Source organism: Eupeodes corollae, chromosome 2 (assembly GCF_945859685.1).
Source record: "Eupeodes corollae chromosome 2, idEupCoro1.1, whole genome shotgun sequence".
Lineage (NCBI taxonomy): Eukaryota > Metazoa > Arthropoda > Insecta > Diptera > Syrphidae > Eupeodes > Eupeodes corollae.
The window spans coordinates 69,230,447-69,249,769 of record NC_079148.1 but is presented as its reverse complement, the minus strand read 5'-3'; the positions used below and the strand labels follow the sequence as shown (position 1 = coordinate 69,249,769).

Genomic DNA, 19,323 nt, shown 5'->3' with positions numbered 1-19,323 from the left:
ATGGCTAACAGCCGAAGAAGGTGCAGCTGAGGAGGCTGACGAATTTGTTTTTCCTTCGACAGCTTCGATTCTCCTCTCAAGGCTTTTCAATTGGGAAATCAAGCTACTGACTGCCCCAGTCAATTCAACAATTTGTTGGGCGACTTGATCCATAGTTTATGTTTTTATTTTAAAAATCTCTCTCAAAAAATAAAATAAGAATAAAAAAAATGTAAAATGTAGGCTTACCTTAACAGACACTAGGCACAGATTATGAAAGATTATTTTTCACCTTATTAAACTTCTTTTTTCTTTTATATCAAATAACTGCACACACTCACACTTGCACAATTAATAACAATTAATAAATTAAATATGATTATTCTTTTCAAATTAGGAATAATATATATATATCTTTTCTTTGAATAGCTTAATGCTTCAAGGATCACTTTTCCTATAGAATATAGATAAATTATGGGCTCTTTTTTCCCACTCACACAATTATCATAACTTCCTCGCTTTAGTCTTTAGTCTTTTAAAAGATATATATTTTTTGTTGAAATATTTTTTCCTGAAAAAAAAGGGTTTAGATTTAGTACTCCCCTTAACCGACGGAATAGGGTTTCCAAGGAACCGTGTTGCGTGGGAGGTGTCGTTTGAATCCCGTTTAGCCGCAAGCAGCCTACTAATGGAACGATCACCATCACCGTCGTATCCTTTAGCCTTAACAGATATTCGCATGTTCCCATGTTTATGCGAAAAGTTTAGTTATTATCCAAAATGGTCAACTGTGTTCCCATGTTAACAGTGACGTTCACTCAAATAGAGCGTATTGGTAATGAACTAGGATCTACAGGCGAAAAGGATACAGTTTTGCAACGCGGTCCCTGCTCGGGCGCCAATTAACGAATCGCGGATTCGTATATGAAAAAAAAGCGAACGCCAACCCCTGAGGGGCTGGCCCAACGGTTCGACTTACGGAATAAATAAACGGTTATTAAATTTGACAATATATTTATTTAACGACTAATCAGGTCCGCGCTCACAATTGAACTGATTAACTTAAAACTAATTCCCTAAAATAACACCTAACGGCGTGCATCGATGATTGCTGCGTCAGCGACCTTGATACTCGTAGTGTCGGTGCATTCACCTCAATGCACCGTTGTCCAGAATATGATACCCACCAATCGTGGGAACTTATGAGAATATGCTGTTATGCTGAATTGGCAAATCATAGTCGCGCGTGTTGGCGCGAGGTGTTAACTTGCATCCTGCATGTTATGTAAATTAAATGCAAATTCCGTAAATAAAAACGTTTTTAATTTGAAAAAACAAAAAGGTAAGATGTGAGAAGAAGATGTAATGAACGCACTTTTTGGCTTCTTTTCCTTTGACGCATCAAACCATGTCACTTGAATTTCGTCAAGGATTGTTGGTTTAAATCAAATACGTTTGTAGGCCTTCACTTCATGTTGTTATAGCTTTGACTTTCTCTACACAAGTTTACAACCAATAAAAAAAAATATATAGCCTTCAATCTGATAGAACTTTTTATGTTTTTTTTGTTCTCTTTTATGTTTATAACAGGACAAACAAAAACTTGACTTATTTCGAGGAATAAAAGTACATTTATTTAAAGAAAAACTTGTTTGTATGAATAAAATTTAGTCCTTCGTATTTTTGTTAATACTTTAAAATAAAATGAGGAAACGGTTGATGGTTAAGAATGTGAATAGTTTGGTTCTAAATACATACGAGTATACACCTTTATTTAAGGGGTTTTCTTAATAAGAGATTTCATTTAAAATAACCCGCACTTCTTGGGCAGCTGTCACCTTTAGCTGTTATCTTTTCGAAATAGCTTTGTGACATTTAGTTCATAAAATTTTTGTTGATTAAAGTTTGTAATCATAAGAGCTGGATAAAGGTTTGCACGGGCTAGGCTAATTTTTGTCTAAAAATTAAAGTACTTTAATACTAATTATTTATACCTACAAGTAAATGCAATCTTTTGACATTTGACAAGCTAAATGATAACCGCTTGAACATCGTACTAGATTTGTTAAAATTTCAATACAAAAATGGGTTGCAGTCATTATATGCAATTCTTAAATTTGCCCTGATAATATTGATTCCCAAAAAGTAATGTCAATTGGCTAGAGAAAAACATTTGAACTATCTTTCTGTTAGTTGAGCTGTAGTCAAACTAACTGACTTTCTACAATGACATAGAAGAAAATTTGATTAAAATAAAATACACGACTGGACAGAACGAAATAGAACCTATAACTTGAGATTTAAAAATATACTTGCAGAATAAGTTTGTCTTAAGAAATTTAAATGCCATTTGATTTCTCGAACATTATAATTTCAAATTTTAAATTTTTGTTTAAAAATATCTTTGTTACGCAGATATTTAGAATATATTCATATCAATTTTACATTTGACTTTCGTAAAAAAAATGTTAACCCGATTTCGAAATGTCGAATTTTGAATAAATTTGAAATTTTGAGCTAAAAGATGAAATTTTTAATCCACCGAATCTAAATTGTATACAAATTGATGACGACCGTTTTAACGTTCCAATAAATACATCTAGCTCAAATGAGTTCATTGTAATAGATGGTATATCTCTGGTAACTCGATTTTAAAATTTGAGCGGTTCGATAATTTGCGCTTAAACTACTTCTGCTGTTAAATTTACAGAAAAAATCGATATCATCCTCCTTAAGTTACAATTCTCCTAGTTACAATTATTCTTGTGAAAAATTCAAATTAAATTTTAGCAAGAGTAATTTTGTTTAATTCGTTATATTCCATTGACTGAAAACAATTAATTTTAAATGTACGCATTGATTGATTGTTACGTTTTTTATTGTTTCAGTATAACTTTTCCATTAAGAAAAGCTCGTAAAAACAAAAGAAACAAATCTTGGTGACATATCTTCAAAAAAGAACTGATGATTACAAAACGTTCCTTAACCTTAAGCAATTAATATTTAAAAAAAGATCTCTAGATCATTTCTGAAAGTTAGTCAACTGTAAAAAAAATGTGGCTACTGTAACACTGTCAAATTCAACATCATCTAGTCATGATCCAAAAGTTATTGCGAAAATGTTTTCAAACCATTTCAAAGAAGCTCTTGATGAATCCTACAAAGTTAACTCTTTCTCTTCTTCTTCAATATTAAAATTTCAAAGTCGTAATAGTAATAAATTTGAAATAAATAAATATACCTACTATTGCACAAAACGTATTTGAATTAGATTTGTGTTTAGGTCCTGGTTGTGACAGTTTGTTCCATCTTCTGTTTTGAAAAAATGAGTTTGAGTAATTTATTTAATGTATGTACTTTTGTTAAAATGGCTTTGAGAAACATGAACATGTCTAAGTTTGTGATATTCGTATAAAAGTAATTATGTACGCAGATGACTTGGTTACGCTAGCGGATAACATATCATCTCTCCAGCTACAAATCAATAGAGTCCAAACGTACTGCAATATCTGGGACCTTAAAATAAAGTAAGTAAGTAAGTTGTAGAATGTTGAGAGAAGAAAATGGGTTCCTTAACAACTAGCCTATTGAAATAGTACAGGAATTCAAACATCTGGAAGTGTTGATGTCTGCTAACGGTAGCTTCAATAAACATGTTCGGCGTAAGAGTAAAGAAGCTAAAGAAGCTCTCAACATAATGTGCCCAAATTTCTTCGCAAACAAAAACATAGACTTAGGATCTAAATACCGAGTTTTCTAAGCAACCATTAACACTTGCTTGTCTTACGGTATTCAAGTTTTTGGTCTCCCCTATTTTGAAGAATTTGAGTTGATTCAACGTCTCCTTTTCAAAAGATTACTTCGGTTACCTAATTCGACTCCAACCTATGCAATTCATGATGATTTTGGAATTGCGCCGATTTATATTAAAAATTTGGAAGATTTTCTAACAAGATTATCAACCTTTTAATTAACTTCCCGTAGGAAGTTATTGTAATGGGTCCGATTTGTCAAATTGAAAATTTTTACATTACTCGCCGTTTCAAGGTCCCTAGAGTCGCAATAAAAGATTTTTAGAAAGATGTCTGTGCGTGCGTGTGTACGTACATTCGTACGTCCGTACGCTAGCGACGTTTTTCGTTATCCATAGCATCAGAAGAGATATCGACTTCAAATTTTGTTATACAGATAATAATTCAAAAAGATGCAGAAAGTGCTCTTAAAAAAGTTGCATGGGTGGTTAACCCCTCGAATTAAATTTTATATAATATATTGTATGTGATACCAAATAGGTATATTTTTTGAAAAAAATCCAATCAACGGTTTTTTACAAATCAACAAAACTGAAAAAAAATTGTCACTTCGAAAATTTTTAAGAATACAAAATGATTTTATCTCCAAAACAATTTTGTGCAACGAAAAATAATGCTTTTAATATCTGGTAAGATTTTGAGCAAAATCGAATTGATAGTTTTTTTTACAAAAAACAAAAACCTGACAAAAAAAATACTAAAACTTGGTAAAAATTTACTAACGACCCAAATAGCTCTTCAAAAATTAAAAATATTGTCTTCAAACTCAAGAAAAAGCATGAAAATTTGGTAAAAATTAATGTGCGGTTCTTGATATCTCTAAAATTAATTTCATTCATCCAATTTTTAAAAATTTAAGAAATGCTACTTAAATTCGTATAAATTTGTTTTCGACTAAAAATCTATTTAACAAAACTATATTTTCAAACTAAACTATTTCTTTGTATGAAAAATATTGTTGGTAATTTTAAAATTGTACAGAACAATTCAACATACAACTTTTTTAAGCAAGACTAATCGACAGACGGATGGGAAGTTATAATTGTGAGTCGCACCCCAGCCTCTTTTTAACTTCTAATAGAAAGTTATTGTAATGGGTCCGATTTGTCAAATTGAAAATTTTGGCATTTCTCGACGTTTCAAGGTTCCTAGAGTCGAAATAAAAGATTTTTAAAAAGATGTCTGTGCGTGCGTGTGCACGTACGTTCGTACGTCCGTACGTTTGCCATAGCTTAAAAACAGAAGAGATATCGATTTCAAATAAATTTTGTTATACAGATAATAAGTCAGAAAGATGCAGAAAGGGCTCTCAAAAAAATTGCGTTGGTGGTTTTTTAACCATAGCAGTTTAATAAAAGGTGAAAATTTTGGTTAACCCTAAATATCTTACGAACCAAAAACGCTAGAGACTTCAATTAAATTTTATATAATATATTGTAACGTGATATTATTAAAATATATTTTTTGAAAAAAAAAACATTGTAATTGGGGTAATTTTTTTTTTTTTTTTTTAATTTATTATTTTTAATTTAAATACCATTTTATCTATATATAAATTTTTTTTTGTATTATTATTTATTTTAACACTCCTTAGGAAATATGGATTGCTACAATAAAAACTGCCAATAGGGTACTAATAATAATCCTCTATTTGCCTGTTTCGGACCCTGTGGTAATCTTTACCATGCAAAATGCCAAATGAAAAAATAGCCAATTTTAAATTTGCTTACTGGTACTGTCACGACTGCCGTAAGCTCTCTGTATCTCAACTAGCTTTTAAAATGTCTTCTTTTAAGGCTGACATTTTAAAACTTTCTAAAGATTTTGAAGAGCTACTGAAGTCTGAAAGGTAACAAGTCGGATATAAGCAACTACAGGCCCCTTGCAAAGCTTTCTTGCATTCCTAAAGTATTTAAACAAGTTGTTTGTGAAAGCGTAGCATATTTTAGTAAAAATATCATTTGCGAACAGCAACATGGTTTTGTGAAAAAAAGATCAACCGTTACTAATCTCCTCACATTCTCAAACATACGAGTATGTTCAAACGCTTTAGAACAAGGTTATGAAGTTGACTGTGGATACACTGACTTTTCTAAAGCTTTTGACCAACTTAGCCACGGATTTATTTTATTTAAACTTAAGGCTCTTGGTTTTCCACCATTTGTCTTAGCTTGGATTAAGTCATACCTTGAAAACAGATCCTACGAGGTAAAATTTAGAACTTGTCATTCTGAACCTTTTGTTGCTCAATCTGGTGTTCCCCAGGGAAGCCATCATGGCCCTTTTCTGTTCATCCTGGATGTATCGTCATGTCTACGCTCAAGTGAACTTCTCATTTTTGCTGACGATATGAAGATTTTCAAAATAATAAAGTCCAACCATGATCGTATTCTTTTACAAGCCGACATTGATAGTTTCACATTTTGGTGTGGGAAAAATAGCCTTTTACTCAACCCTTTAAAATGCCAGACTATAACTTTCACTAAAAAACTAATCAGTAACGTATTTAACTACTGTATATCACAGCAAAAACTCTGTCTTGTCTCCACATTTAAAGATTTAGGTGTACATTTCTGTTCCAACTTAGAGTTTACACATCACATTAATGTTATTGTTAATAAGGCAAGTTCTATGCTTGGTTTTATAAAACGCTGGGCAAAGGAGTTCAATGATCACTATGTTACCCTTTCTTTGTATAATTGCCATGTTCGTCCTCATCTTGAATATGCTTCACAGGTATGGACTCCCTATTACGAAATTCATAGAAAACGTATTGAATCAATTCAACATAATTTCATTCGCTTTGCCCTAAAAGGTCTTCCTTGGGAAGATCCCTATGATCTGCCTCCCTATGAACATCGTATTCTACTTCTTCAAATGCAATCTCTATATCAAAGGCGTGTTAATAATGACTTAGTATTTTTTCATCAACTCATTAATGGTGAAATTGTTGCACCTTATTTGCTATCTTGTGTACATTTGAATTACCGGGGCGGAACTCATCACCTGCGAACGTTTGATTTTATATAAATTGGCTTCCATAGAACTTACTATGGCAAGAATGAAGCTTTAAGTCGAATGAGCATTTTATATAACTTAAACTGTTCATCGATAGATTTAAATTTAAATAAGGTGGGATTAAAATTGTTTAGAACCAGTGCTCCACTATCGTTAACGTTCTCATTTTATTTTTTGATCTGTAATAGTTAAATGTTAATTGTGTTTTGTGTTTGGTGCGTGTTAGGCTATATTTGTATTATTTTTTACTAACAACTAACACATGCACTTATGATGAGCCTCTGATCGTAATTTGACGCTTGCTATAAGCTTACTACTTTCTGAAATTCTGAAGTGTAAATTGCTGACAAATGTAAAACCATGAGTTTTATTCTCAAGAAATTTCCAACTGTTTTTGATTACATGTTTGATTCTTGTTCCTTAAGAAGGTTTTAGACTTGAAACTCGGATATTAGCTTTTTTGTTAAATAGTCAAATACAGTCCTTGGCTTAATAAAGATTTCCTAAGGTTTTCAAGTTGCTTTTTGTTTAATTTTTGAAGACAATTCTGGGCATACTCTGTGGTCTTAGCACCTTATTATTGTATACATGAAATGTGAATGGAATATTATTGATGCAGCAATAATGAATTTAACAATATCATCACCATCGGTTCTTATTCGTTTCCACTTTAGTTTTAGTCAATCGAGCATACGACTCCAAAGAACACCTAAATTCAATTTTTAGCAGATCGAGGTCATAGCCCTCTTAATCAATTATTTGAACTATTCAAAGCATTTTATTTTCATGTTAGTTAACCGAATGACAATTTTAAGAATTTCAAATTCAAAAAAAATGTTTTATAACAATTTAGATTAAAATTGCATAGATGTTAAGTAATTTTTAAGCATTTCTTCATAAGCATTGTTTAAGTTAGTAAATTGCAAAATAATGTTTTTTTCTGAACACCTAAAAAACTATGGAGCATCAAATATTATTCAAACAATATGAAAGCGTTTACTTACAAAAATTTCTGAAATCTGTTCATGAGTTCCTGAGAAACAAAATAACAATTCTATGGGGAGTATTCTTCCAGGGTATTACAAAAATATATTTTTTTTACTGAAAGAAAGAAGTTAAGGAACAAAATTTTAGAGAAATTGTAATACAAATCTACTTTGATTTGTTAACCAAAATATTTGTATGGATTTTATTGTTATTTTTGAACTTAAAAATGTTTAAAAAAAAAACGCATTTAAAAATATTAATCTGTACTTTTTTTTGACAATTTCAACCTTACTATGTTGACACAACAAAATAGATCCCTACATCATTTAAAAAAGATCATTCCAGGAATAAATTAACAAGACAATTAATTCATTTTTCTTGTCACTCTAGTATTTTAAAAACATTCAAAAAATTCGGATAATCATGAAAGTCCAAATTTTTTATTACATGAGATACTCAGATGCTCTTGAAAAAATTGTCAGTTCTTTTAACTATTGTAAATATTTAAAAATGAGTGTAATGCGTATGTTCATTTATATTTAAATAAAGACAAAAAATTAAAAAAAACATACGTATACGCCAGAGTGCATCGTATTATAATCAGGGATGCGCCAGATCTAACGACATTTCAACTTCTTCCGCGACAAAAAATATTTGATGTCGCTAGATTATTTCTAGCGACTTTTGAAGCCAAGCATTTCTGAGTTGTGAAACGTAAATACTATTTTCATTATATTACTGCACTGGTAATTGTACATGTACATCCTTGTCATTTAAATTAATTTGACATTTTCGTAATTCCATTACTGGAAATGGAAGTTTCAAAGTACAAAGATGCAGCGGCGGCAATACTTATCAAGACTTATTTAAGCTAGCTGAAACTGTGATGTCACTTCCCCATTCTAATGCTGATGTTGAGCGCATTTTTAGTACGATGAACCTTGTGAAAAATAAAACCAGAAATAAATTGTCAACAAAAACTTTAAATTCTATCATTCTTATTCGAAATCAGCTTAAATTACTTTACAAAAACTGTCATACCTAAGAACTACCGGAAATCGTTTTAAAAATAATGCTACTGAGGTATAAAGAAATCGATAGTGATCTTTTTGTATGTGATTTAGAATAAATACTAAGTATTTTATTCCAAAAGATTTAAGGATTATCTAGATACCTAAATACCTATTAACGATGAGACTGAATTAGTTTTTCTTTTACCTTTATTTATTTTTTGTTACTATAGCCCTAAGTTTGTTTGTTAAATAACTTTGAATTTTTGTTGAGCTTTATTTAACAATTTTTTTTTAGCTACTTCTAGCGACTATTTGTCTCCAAAATTTCAGCCAATCTAGCGACTTTTAGGGGTTGGCATATCGACTTTTCATTTCAGCTTGTGCAACACTGATTATAATCTGTTTTGCTTTAGTTTTGGTTTTGTAAAGTACTTGACCGATTTTCTTTTGAATGAGAATAGCCAATCTCAATTACAAATAACACACTTTTCAAAGAGGAATAAAAATCACAAAAAACAATCGATTTTGTGAAAACAAAACATTGTTTTCTCTTTGAACGAAATTCATCCCGTTTTACATCTCTTCATTCAAAGCTATTTTGATTGCGAGTAAAAGAAATCGAACTGATCCACAATTTGTTTCTGTATATTTGAGCTTTGAATAGGTGGAGATATTTTGTAACTTGATAGTTACCACACGTGGCGAAGGGTTTGTTTGCCAGTTCAGCTCTTAGGTGAATGTGTTCGTCCAAAAATGTTTCCTTGTTTTTAATTCTGTTGACATGGATATTTTTATCAAAGCTTACGTATTCAATCACCGATATATTTGCGCAATTTTTTTTCAGTCAAGTGAAAAATTTTAGGAACTTTTTACTCTATCGAAACATCCTTACTTGGATAGTTTTATTGATAACATCATTTCCAAACATTTTTTATTTCATATATTCCCCAAAGCATTTTGGATAACTTAATAAACTGCTTGTCGTACACCAAGACAACCATAATTTGAATAATAATTGCCTTTTGTTCAATATCCTTATATGCATCAACACATATCCTTTTCTATGTCCATCGCTTCATATACCTAATGTATGTATCTTTGAATGCAATGAAATGCCATCCTTTTAATCTCAAGCTAATTGGTATTTTAACGAATCATCAACGAAACAATAATGCAAATACACACACACACAATGGTATGCTCGACGATGGAGAATGAAATTTCGTATCTTTCTCTCTCCATTCATTCAAATTGAAAGTATCTTTAATATGAATAAGTATATTTGCAATTTTCCTTTCTATCTTTTATTCTAGCGCAATGGTTATTTTGAATTGTTAGACTCCAGAGAAATTAGAAAACAAAAAAAAAGGACACTTTTCATGAGAAACGGTATTGTATCTACTCTCTTTCTCTATTTTCCTTTCTTATGAAATGACAATAATATAAATAAAATGTACATATTTTAAAGCCAAAGCAAAAATCAACAAGAACAAAAGAAAGAAGAAAAGGATTTAATTTATATATTTAAGTACCTACCAACCTATAAGTACACATAGATACAATATTTTGTTTCCAGTCTTGAGCATGAAATCTTTTCAAAATATTTTACATCTAAAACGGAACTGTATCCTACTTCAATTTAAATGAGAAAAGAAAAAAAAAAACAAACTCGAAGGACAGGACAACAAAACAATACGAAAACAGAAACAGTTCAGCAAGGATCAAAAAGTAGCTGGTGCTGAAACTGGAGCTGGTATAGGTAGGTAAGTACATAGTGCGCAGAAAAGATACATCAAAAGAGCTGTACAGAAAAAAAAAGTTAGAGAGGAGGTTGAATTGCACACCCAAGGACCAGCAGAAGATGACTGCAGAGGAAGCACGTAAAAGTGGCGTCTATCTGTCGGCAGAATTGTATTTGTATCTAAAATCCACTCATTCAATTGCATCAGCAGCATCAGTAGTGTCGTCGTCGTTGTCATCGTCGTTTTCTTCTTTTTCACCAAAAAACGTTTTGGGGCACAACAACAACAACAACATCAACAACTTTTGCCCCCTGTCGAATGTAAATAGTTTCAAACAATACACGAATTTCAGTTTGAATTCGAAAGGACCAACAACTACTGGTCGATGCTTTCTAACACTCCCTCTTCCCCTTTCAATCATGCAAAATTGAAAACCAAATAATTTACATTTATGTACTTACCTATATCTGTGTGTACGTAGATGTATAAATGCGCTAGTAGTGGTGAAGGATACCCATCGATACCACATCTAAGCCAATGTTAATGGCACTGGCACCCAACTAAATGTGGCCGACTTATTTGCCGGATCCGATAAATACGGAGATAGAAAAGCAAAAAACAAGCCTCTCTCTGTATAGTACGTCATTAGCACAATAAGGACACATATCTTTCAGATTCACGATTTCACCAGATACCAGATACGCGCGCCTTTGAAAGCGGAAAATCTTTTCCGCAAACACCGTTAAGCTTGTTAACAAACTCAATATTGAGCTATATAGAGCTGATGTTGAATGCATTCTATAGTCCTCGATATTTGCTACAGGATCCTGAGTATGAGTATTTGATGCGAATATAGTCGCATTATTTCCGTAAAGCTGGTTACACATGGGAATTCGATAAAACTACTTGAACCAGCACATATACTTACCTATCGTACCCTCTGCCTCGACAACTTGCTAGTCTCTCTCGCTACCACATCCGAAGCCGAACACGTTTAAAATTTTAAAGTCCTCTAGTGTACTGTACCCTGTAACGTTGCGTTGTTCGACGTTCTCGTTCTCGTGTTCACAGTTCTCATCCTCAACGCCCGCCGCGCCGGCCGCCGCCACCGTGTCGCACAGCTTCGCTTCGTCCTTGTTTGTGAATTGTGAAATTTAAAAAAAAAATCCATCGTCGTTGGAAGTGTGTGCATTTGGCGCGAGACTACACTTCACACCACACCAGTTGTAGTTGTGTTCCCTTGCTTTGGCAGAAAAATCGAAGGAACTACAACTACATTTATGTGTACATATTTCAGTTCTTTATTTTTCTTTCTTGTTTTCGTACTCTGATGTGGTGTAAACACTAAACGCACAAAAACTCTATCCCTGCATACGTGTAAACATAAAATAAATAAAAATAAAAATAAAACAAAAATCCTGTTAAGTTTTATTGAAAGTTTCGCAGCGAATAAGTATTACATGGAAAGGAACGCCCTCTGGTGTGCAATTAATTTAATATTTACCTTGCAAATCTTTTAAACTTTATCTATGTGCTCTAATAATTAAACAAAAACAAAAAATAAGTGAATTTAATAGTAAAGAAAATTCTAAAGTTATATTTAAATAAAAAAAGCAACAATACAAAATGGCGTTTGCAGCTGCTCGTATGATATTAAAAGATAAACGGCGGAAATCAAAGGAAGAGTTCTCAACACCGCAAAGGACTCGCAGCAAGGTAGATCTTAATTTTGTGTTTAACTTTATCTAGAAAGTATCGAAGATAAATCGATAACTTTTAAAGAGTAGATTTCAATTGGATTTATAACTATACCTGGCGTTTTTAAACTTTAGATTACCACATCTTCTATCTTTAGAGTTAAAATATTTGTTAGATAAATTAACATCAAATAAATTATAGGTATCAAATAATTTTCTTTTTGGATGAAATCTAGAGTTATACAACTCTATTCCAATACTCAACTAAGTATGTTAATTTTGTTAAAGAAAAAACTTACCTACTTACATTTTAAGTGCCAGATACAATTTTTTGTTGTTTTTGTAGACTTTCAGCCTTGCAGCCTGTACTGTTCCTATGAACAATTTCTTACAAAAATCCAATTCAAATGAATGCACATTTCATTAAGGATCTTAGAAATTAACAAAAGGTACACTTAATAAATGTAACACATTTCAAAAGACCAGAACCTTTTTAAAACCGTAATTTCGCTCATCTTGAGCTTTGTGATAGATATAGAGTGCCCTTATTTCAATATCTCACATTTTAAATAAAAGTGATTACAAGCTATCAGGCAGTTATGTTCCTGCAAACAAATATTTTAAACCGTTTAAAATTAAAGATCAGTAAAAACGGTTTGCAAAAATGTCAATACGAAACAATTGAAAAATTTTCTACAGTCCAAGACACAATTAAGTATCGGCCCATTTCAAAAAATGTTGGTTTTGATAATTTGGTTAAAATTATATACAAAACTCGAATTTCAGTTATTTGTAGTTATAAATTAGAGATGAGGTAATTGTTTATAGTTAAGTCTATTTTAAGAAATCTTCAAAAACTCTTTTTAAAACTTTAACGGTCGCTAAAGAAAACTTTAAAAAAGGAAGAACCCTTTCCCTGGTCAACCATTTTTCGGTTTCTAAACAAAGATAAATAAAACGCTTACAACTTGCTTACTTACTTAAGATGGCGCTACAATCCTGTGTTAACTAGGGCCTCACCCAACAAACTTCTCCATCTAGCTCGGTCCCTTGCTAGATGTCTCCAGTTTGGCGCTCAGAGTTTCGTGAAGTCATTTTCCACTGTTCACGCCACCTGAACCCCGGTCTTCCTCTACTGCGCTAGCCTGTTGTTGTGGATTCGAAGGCTTTTCCGGGCCGGAGCTTTGGTTTCCTTGCGCTCTACGTGATGCAGCCATCCTAGTCGTTGGACTTTTATCATTTTGCCTAAGTCTACGTCGCTGTACAGCTCGTCGTTCCATCTTCTCCTCCACTCCCCTTCGATGCATACGGGACCATAGATCACACGGAGCACGACCCCAGGTATTGGCATCTGCTTTTGTCATAATCCATGCTTCTGCACAGTACAGCAGGACGGTGATGATCAGGGCGACACTTTGGGGAGAGGTCTTTGGTACTCAATTGTCTTCTTAGCCCAAAGAAACAGCGGTAAGAAAGAATTATTCTTCGTTTAATCTCAGTGCTTGTGTTGTTTTCTGTGTTTATAGTGGAGCCTAGGAAGACGAAGTCCTTAACTACCTCAAAGTTACGTCTTTCGATTGTGATGTTTTGGCCAAGACGTCGTCGGTGTTGTAAGTCCATTTTTTTCGCCTTTGCTTCAATACTCACAAAAGCCCTATTGACATCACGCTGAATTCTTCCGATTACGTCAATGTCATCAGCATATGCTAGTAATTGGACAGACTTTTGAAAGATACAACAATAGACCCATAATTGGTCGCTTGTTTTCCCACCAAACAGTAACTTTTTCTGGATGTAACGAAACTTTGTAGCAATTTTGTTTGATAAGGCAAAATAATAATAATACGGCAAAAAACCGAATGGCATAAACCGGATCAATGGCTAATTACAAATTATACGGTTTTAACGGTACGGTAAAACACGATATATGCAGGGTTTCTGTGCTTAGTATACTTTTTCACAGGTTTAGTTCGAACTCTGCCGCACGGATAAAATCGTGTGATGTGAAAACATGCATTTTGTTACGTACGCCACTAAGCTTATGGCGCTGTCCGCCAGCCGTATACTGTAGTGGCAGTAGACGGTTGCTACACAGTGCAGATCCGGCATTTTACCGTGCTCTTAATACGATAGCGTATAATGCTGTTCTTCGCGCCTCTAACAAAATGTCGCCGTACGGTCAAAACCTTGTAGTGTGAAACGAGCCTTGGGCGTTAAGACTTTTTTATGTTTTATTACATTCCATATAGAAAGAAACCGAACGTTTCTTTTTGCACAATAAAACAAAGCCAACATATTAAAAATGTCATATCGCATAAAAATTACTCAATCGCCCAAAAACTTTTTCAAAGAGAAAAAGACCAACATCAAAGTCATACTGCCCAAATCAATTTTAAAACATTATAACGCCCAAATTACTAATTGACATATCTCCCAAAAGATGTCGTGTGTTTAAATATTTAGGCATTTCGGCAAAATTCTGACGTAATAAATATATTAGCCTTTATTTTACTTATAAACAGTGACAGGCACACTATAGAATTTGGAGTAGAACGAGGTTCTGTGTATTCAAAGTTTCCTTAAATCCAGTTTCTTTAAATGCGAAGAAACTTCGCATTCAATTAACTTCGTAACCACCCCAAATGCTATAGTGAACCCAAGTAGGAGGGTTGCATAAAACAACATGTCCCCAAACCTCGCTGTTCATAAGCGTTCAAAAGCCCAACCACCCAAAACGTTTCCTAAATACAAAATTTTAGTCGTTATTTAATTTCCAAATTTGGGCGTTAGGTTAGGTTAGGTTATAGTGGCTGTCCAAGATGGTAACAGACACACTTAGGACAGTTTAATACCAGTGATACCACATGAATCTTGAGGCTTCCTCCTAAGCTCAAACTTAGATCGTTTAGATCGTTAAAGAAGAATTCTCCTAGGTAATTCATCCGTTTTCGAGCCAAAACAGGGCATGTACAAGAACCGTTTCTTCCTCTTCCTCGTCCATACAGCTTCTGCAAAAGTCATTTGAGAATACGCCTAGTCTCGTGGCGTGCTTTCCTATTAGACAGTGTCCGGTTATGACACCTATTATTATCGAGCTTATATGCGATCTGCTTAGAGAGAGCAACCACCTTGAACGTTTTAAATCCAGTGTTGGTCAGATGTTTTTTGTAACTTGAAACGTGTTGATGTTGTTCTACTTGGTGCCTTCCCTCCTCACAGCGTCTTGCATTAGAAACTGTTTAAACATATGTGCCAAACGTGGTAATGTGGTACTGAACTGTACCGTTCCTGGGGAGTTCATCTGCCTTACAGTTACCTGAAATGTCTCTATGGTCGGCACGCAGCAAAGGTGCATATTAAACTGTTGTGCCATCTCCATTAGAGATGATCGACAGTTATGGATTTTTGGGCGTTACAACGTTAAACAGAGATGGTGCTAACTTGATAAAAAATAAATCACTATCCAAGTATTAAATTTCACTCAAAACTGGACTTTGTAAAATTTAACTTTTGATGTCATTATTATGATTCTTACTTTGATATACCAAAAAATTTTATTTTATGATTTTAAATTTTAAATAATTAAGTTTATGTGAATTTTGTTTAAATGTATTGTTATATTAAACTCAACATAATTTCCATGATGAAGTGAGATTTGTTGTTGTCCTTAAAAAATTCTTCAATGAAAATTCTACCCCCATTAAAAATGTTAATTGTCATTTAAGCAAAAAATTAAAAAAGGCGTTTTGCCATTTATACAGTTTAGGTAAATACAACTTATGATACCTTCTTTCTATCTAATTAATTTATTTGTCCCACTTTAATAATCCTTAAAACCGAACTTTCTCAAACTCTTTCAACTTCAAAGCATGAAATACAAATTTTATTACAAATCCATCTCGATTTACCATTTTCTGTAATTCAAACTTTTTTCTTCGATATAATGAAATGTTTACGTAAAAGATATTTTGTTTGATTGTTTTTACTGTATACTGTGGTAATCTAAATCCTTAAATTAAAAATTATCATGTATATAAATTTAACCAACTGATATATTCCAAAATTAAAGGTTTTTATGTAAGAATATTATATTTAAAATATAAAATTATATAAATTACGTTTGTGATGATTTGCTTTCTATATATTAATTATGTATTCTTAAATATCTTATTTATGCACAAGCTTTCATTGTCTATTTAAATATAACCAATAACCGTGCCTTAAACCCCTTTGAATAAATCGAATAACAATTATGATGTTATAGCACTAAAATAAGTATTAATCAATCCAAAACAAAAAAACTAAAACGTATCTTCTTAAGTTTATAATTTTGGTTTTAATTTCTATTTTTCATCTGATTTATACTTGTTTTTTAATTTTGCTCATCATCTATACTCTCTATACTTTAAACTCTTTAACTATACCACTCTACTACTACTATGACTCTAATATTTCATTTCTTTCAGGCAAGAAGTGTCAGCACAAGTAGCTTTAGGAGTCTCAGTCAGGTACTGAATTCTAGAAAAAAAAACAACGAACATTTAAAAATAAAAAGATCAAAATCAACATTTTTCAGTAGAATTTATATTTTGAAAAACAAAATAATGAAATGAAACACTTTTTTCTAGAAACAAACACGTTAACAAGTTCATTGCTGCTGATTGTGCTACGTTCACATCTTTGTCTTGAATAAACAATTTCTTATGTTTTTTATTTTGTTTTTGATTTGTTTTAATATTTTGTTAAACCTCTTTTATTTGTTCATTAATACAACTTGAGCTTTCTCATAAATTTTCACACTTTAAATTTCAATGCATTGTTAAAAGTTAGTTTGATTATTAAAAATACAAAAATAAATTAAAATTGCACTCAATTTGAAAAACAATTTTTCTATAGAATAGGATTTGAAATTGTAGTTAATTTTTTTAATAAGCATGGTTCACGTTCATTTATGTCCTTTTTCTCTTAGAAATTTATATTTTTCAACTTTAATGCAGTTTGCATGTATACAACTTTTTAAATTTTCTTGTTATTTTTTAATTATTAATAATTAAGAACATTAAATCACAATTGATAATATTAGCTTTTTTTAGAAGGAATGGCATAAATTAATATAATAGATAATATTCTTTTATAGTAAAAATAATGATTCGTTAATTTTTAAAGGATGTTCATATAAAGAGGACCTGTTCTTTGGCCATACATGAACCTAATTCTTATACGACTAATATAATTTAATGTGTATGAGTTTTATTTTACTTACTTTTACCCTGTAAAAAAAATTCGAAAAGTATGGATATTTGGAGGTCAAAGATTATTTATATTAAACCATCATTTTGAAGGATTCATAATACTTAAATGCTTTCTAATATCATAGTTCTAAACGCTTTAAAATGCTTATAAGTAATAAAAATCCACTCATTGTAAAGAGTGGAAAATACAACTCAAGTATGGAAAGTGTAAGCCTCATCACGTTCTATTAATTTGTATACATATACTGATTTTCCAAAAAATACAAACATTGGAAGAATGCATACAAATCTTTTTTTTAACGCCCTTCGAAACTTCGCTGGTTGCCTACTTCAATTTTTGACTTTCATCTCTTTGATTTATTACTTATTTTAAGATACAAGATGTCCCGCCCGGTTGACAAATCTAAGATTCGTGAAACACTTCGGATAATATTAATATCCTATGTGAAAAATTTGGGATAGTAGAATAGCGTTTCTAGCTATTCTGGAACTCTTCGCTAGACTTTTTCCCAGATTTATGTATTTCCTAAGTAAATATTTCTTTCCTTTTTTAAATACCTTTGTTAAAATGTTCTGTGATAAACAGTATTTTTGGTTTTTCTTCATATGCAAATAAAAACAACGGCTTTTCTGTAAAATTCGATAATGGTAGTTTTTCCACAATATCAACAAATAATCATCTTTGTAATATACTTTGCCAATAGCAGTTTGACAAAGGTTCCATTAATGACTTTTAAATAAATAATTAAAAATAAAATTCATCTTTTCTCATAAAAAATTATTGTAAGCACATCAACTTGAGTGTATAGGTCTTTAACATAATTAAGCATGTAATCGCATTCGAGTTGTAAATCTTGAACGATGTCTATTTACTTTTCATAAAACTGATTTTGAAGGTCACGTAATTTTATTCAACTTTTAAAGGCAATTTCAACTCCAATGAACTGTGTTTGACTTGCATTTGATGCACCGTCGTTCAATATTTAGAAAATGTAAGCCGAACTTAATTTTATTGCTTGATTGACAAAATTCACTTTGGAAAATTGTGTCTGCAATAGTAGCAACAAAAATGGTCAGTTTTTTTAATACTGTTGTTTTTAGAGAATAAAAGAAACAAATGATTACAAATCCATAAAAATGTTAAAGATATTTAAATGTTCAATAAAAATCGTATTCCATCCAAAATACCTTCAAATTTATATCGATTAAAATATTTTTCTTAGTTTGCAAGAAATTATGAAATTCGCAAATTACTGAAGTGGACCCTACTCCTTAGCTAGCTGTCTCCAGTTTCGCACGCCAAGTTGGTTGAGATCTTCATCCGCCTGAGTGCGCCACCTGAGTTGCGGTCTTCCTTTACTGCGCCGTTGGACTTTAATTCTGCTAACTAGGTCATTCTAAGACGTTCTCATCTTTATTTGACAGGGTCAAGGCCTCAGCGCTATAAATGAAAACCGAGATGATGAGTGTCTTATAGATGGTGATTTTAGATGCTCGAGAGAGGACTTTACTTCTAAATTGCCTTCTAAGCCCAAGGAAGCAGCGATTTATAAGAGTTATTCTTCGTTTGATTTCAGCGCTGGTGTCGTTGTCTGTTTTAATAGCGGTGCCTAGGTAGACAAAGTGCTTAACTACCTCGAAGTTAAAGCTGTCCATGGTGGCGTTTTATCCAAGTCATCGTTGTTCAATGTCTTTTTTGATGACAGCATATACTTGGTCTTGCCCTCATTGACCACTAAACCCATCTTCTTCGCTTCCGTCGCAATCCTCAAAAATACTCCACTGACAAAACGCTTTGATCTTCCAATTATGTCAAATCATAT

The 19,323-nt window shown here is 32.1% G+C and overlaps 2 protein-coding genes across 4 annotated transcripts in view; one reads left to right on the top strand and one right to left on the bottom strand.

The window, feature by feature from the left end:
* Positions 1-19,323, top strand: part of LOC129948266 (calmodulin-A-like) — a 290,047-nt gene that overhangs the window by 202,326 nt on the left and 68,398 nt on the right. Inside the window, exons 2-3 of one of the 3 annotated variants that reach the window (XM_056059197.1) lie at positions 10,123-12,267; positions 16,715-16,756. The exons of 1 other annotated variant lie outside the window; for it this stretch is intronic. In XM_056059197.1, coding sequence (XP_055915172.1) covers positions 12,178-12,267; positions 16,715-16,756 — 132 coding nt within the window. In that variant the 5' untranslated portion in view covers positions 10,123-12,177. The remainder of the gene's footprint in view (positions 1-10,122; positions 12,268-16,714; positions 16,757-19,323) is intronic. One more of the 3 variants, XM_056059198.1, reaches the window with a different exon arrangement.
* The window catches only part of LOC129948258 (ATP-binding cassette sub-family F member 2), a 380,395-nt gene that overhangs the window by 355,395 nt on the left and 5,677 nt on the right, over positions 1-19,323 (bottom strand). The window lies entirely within an intron of this gene.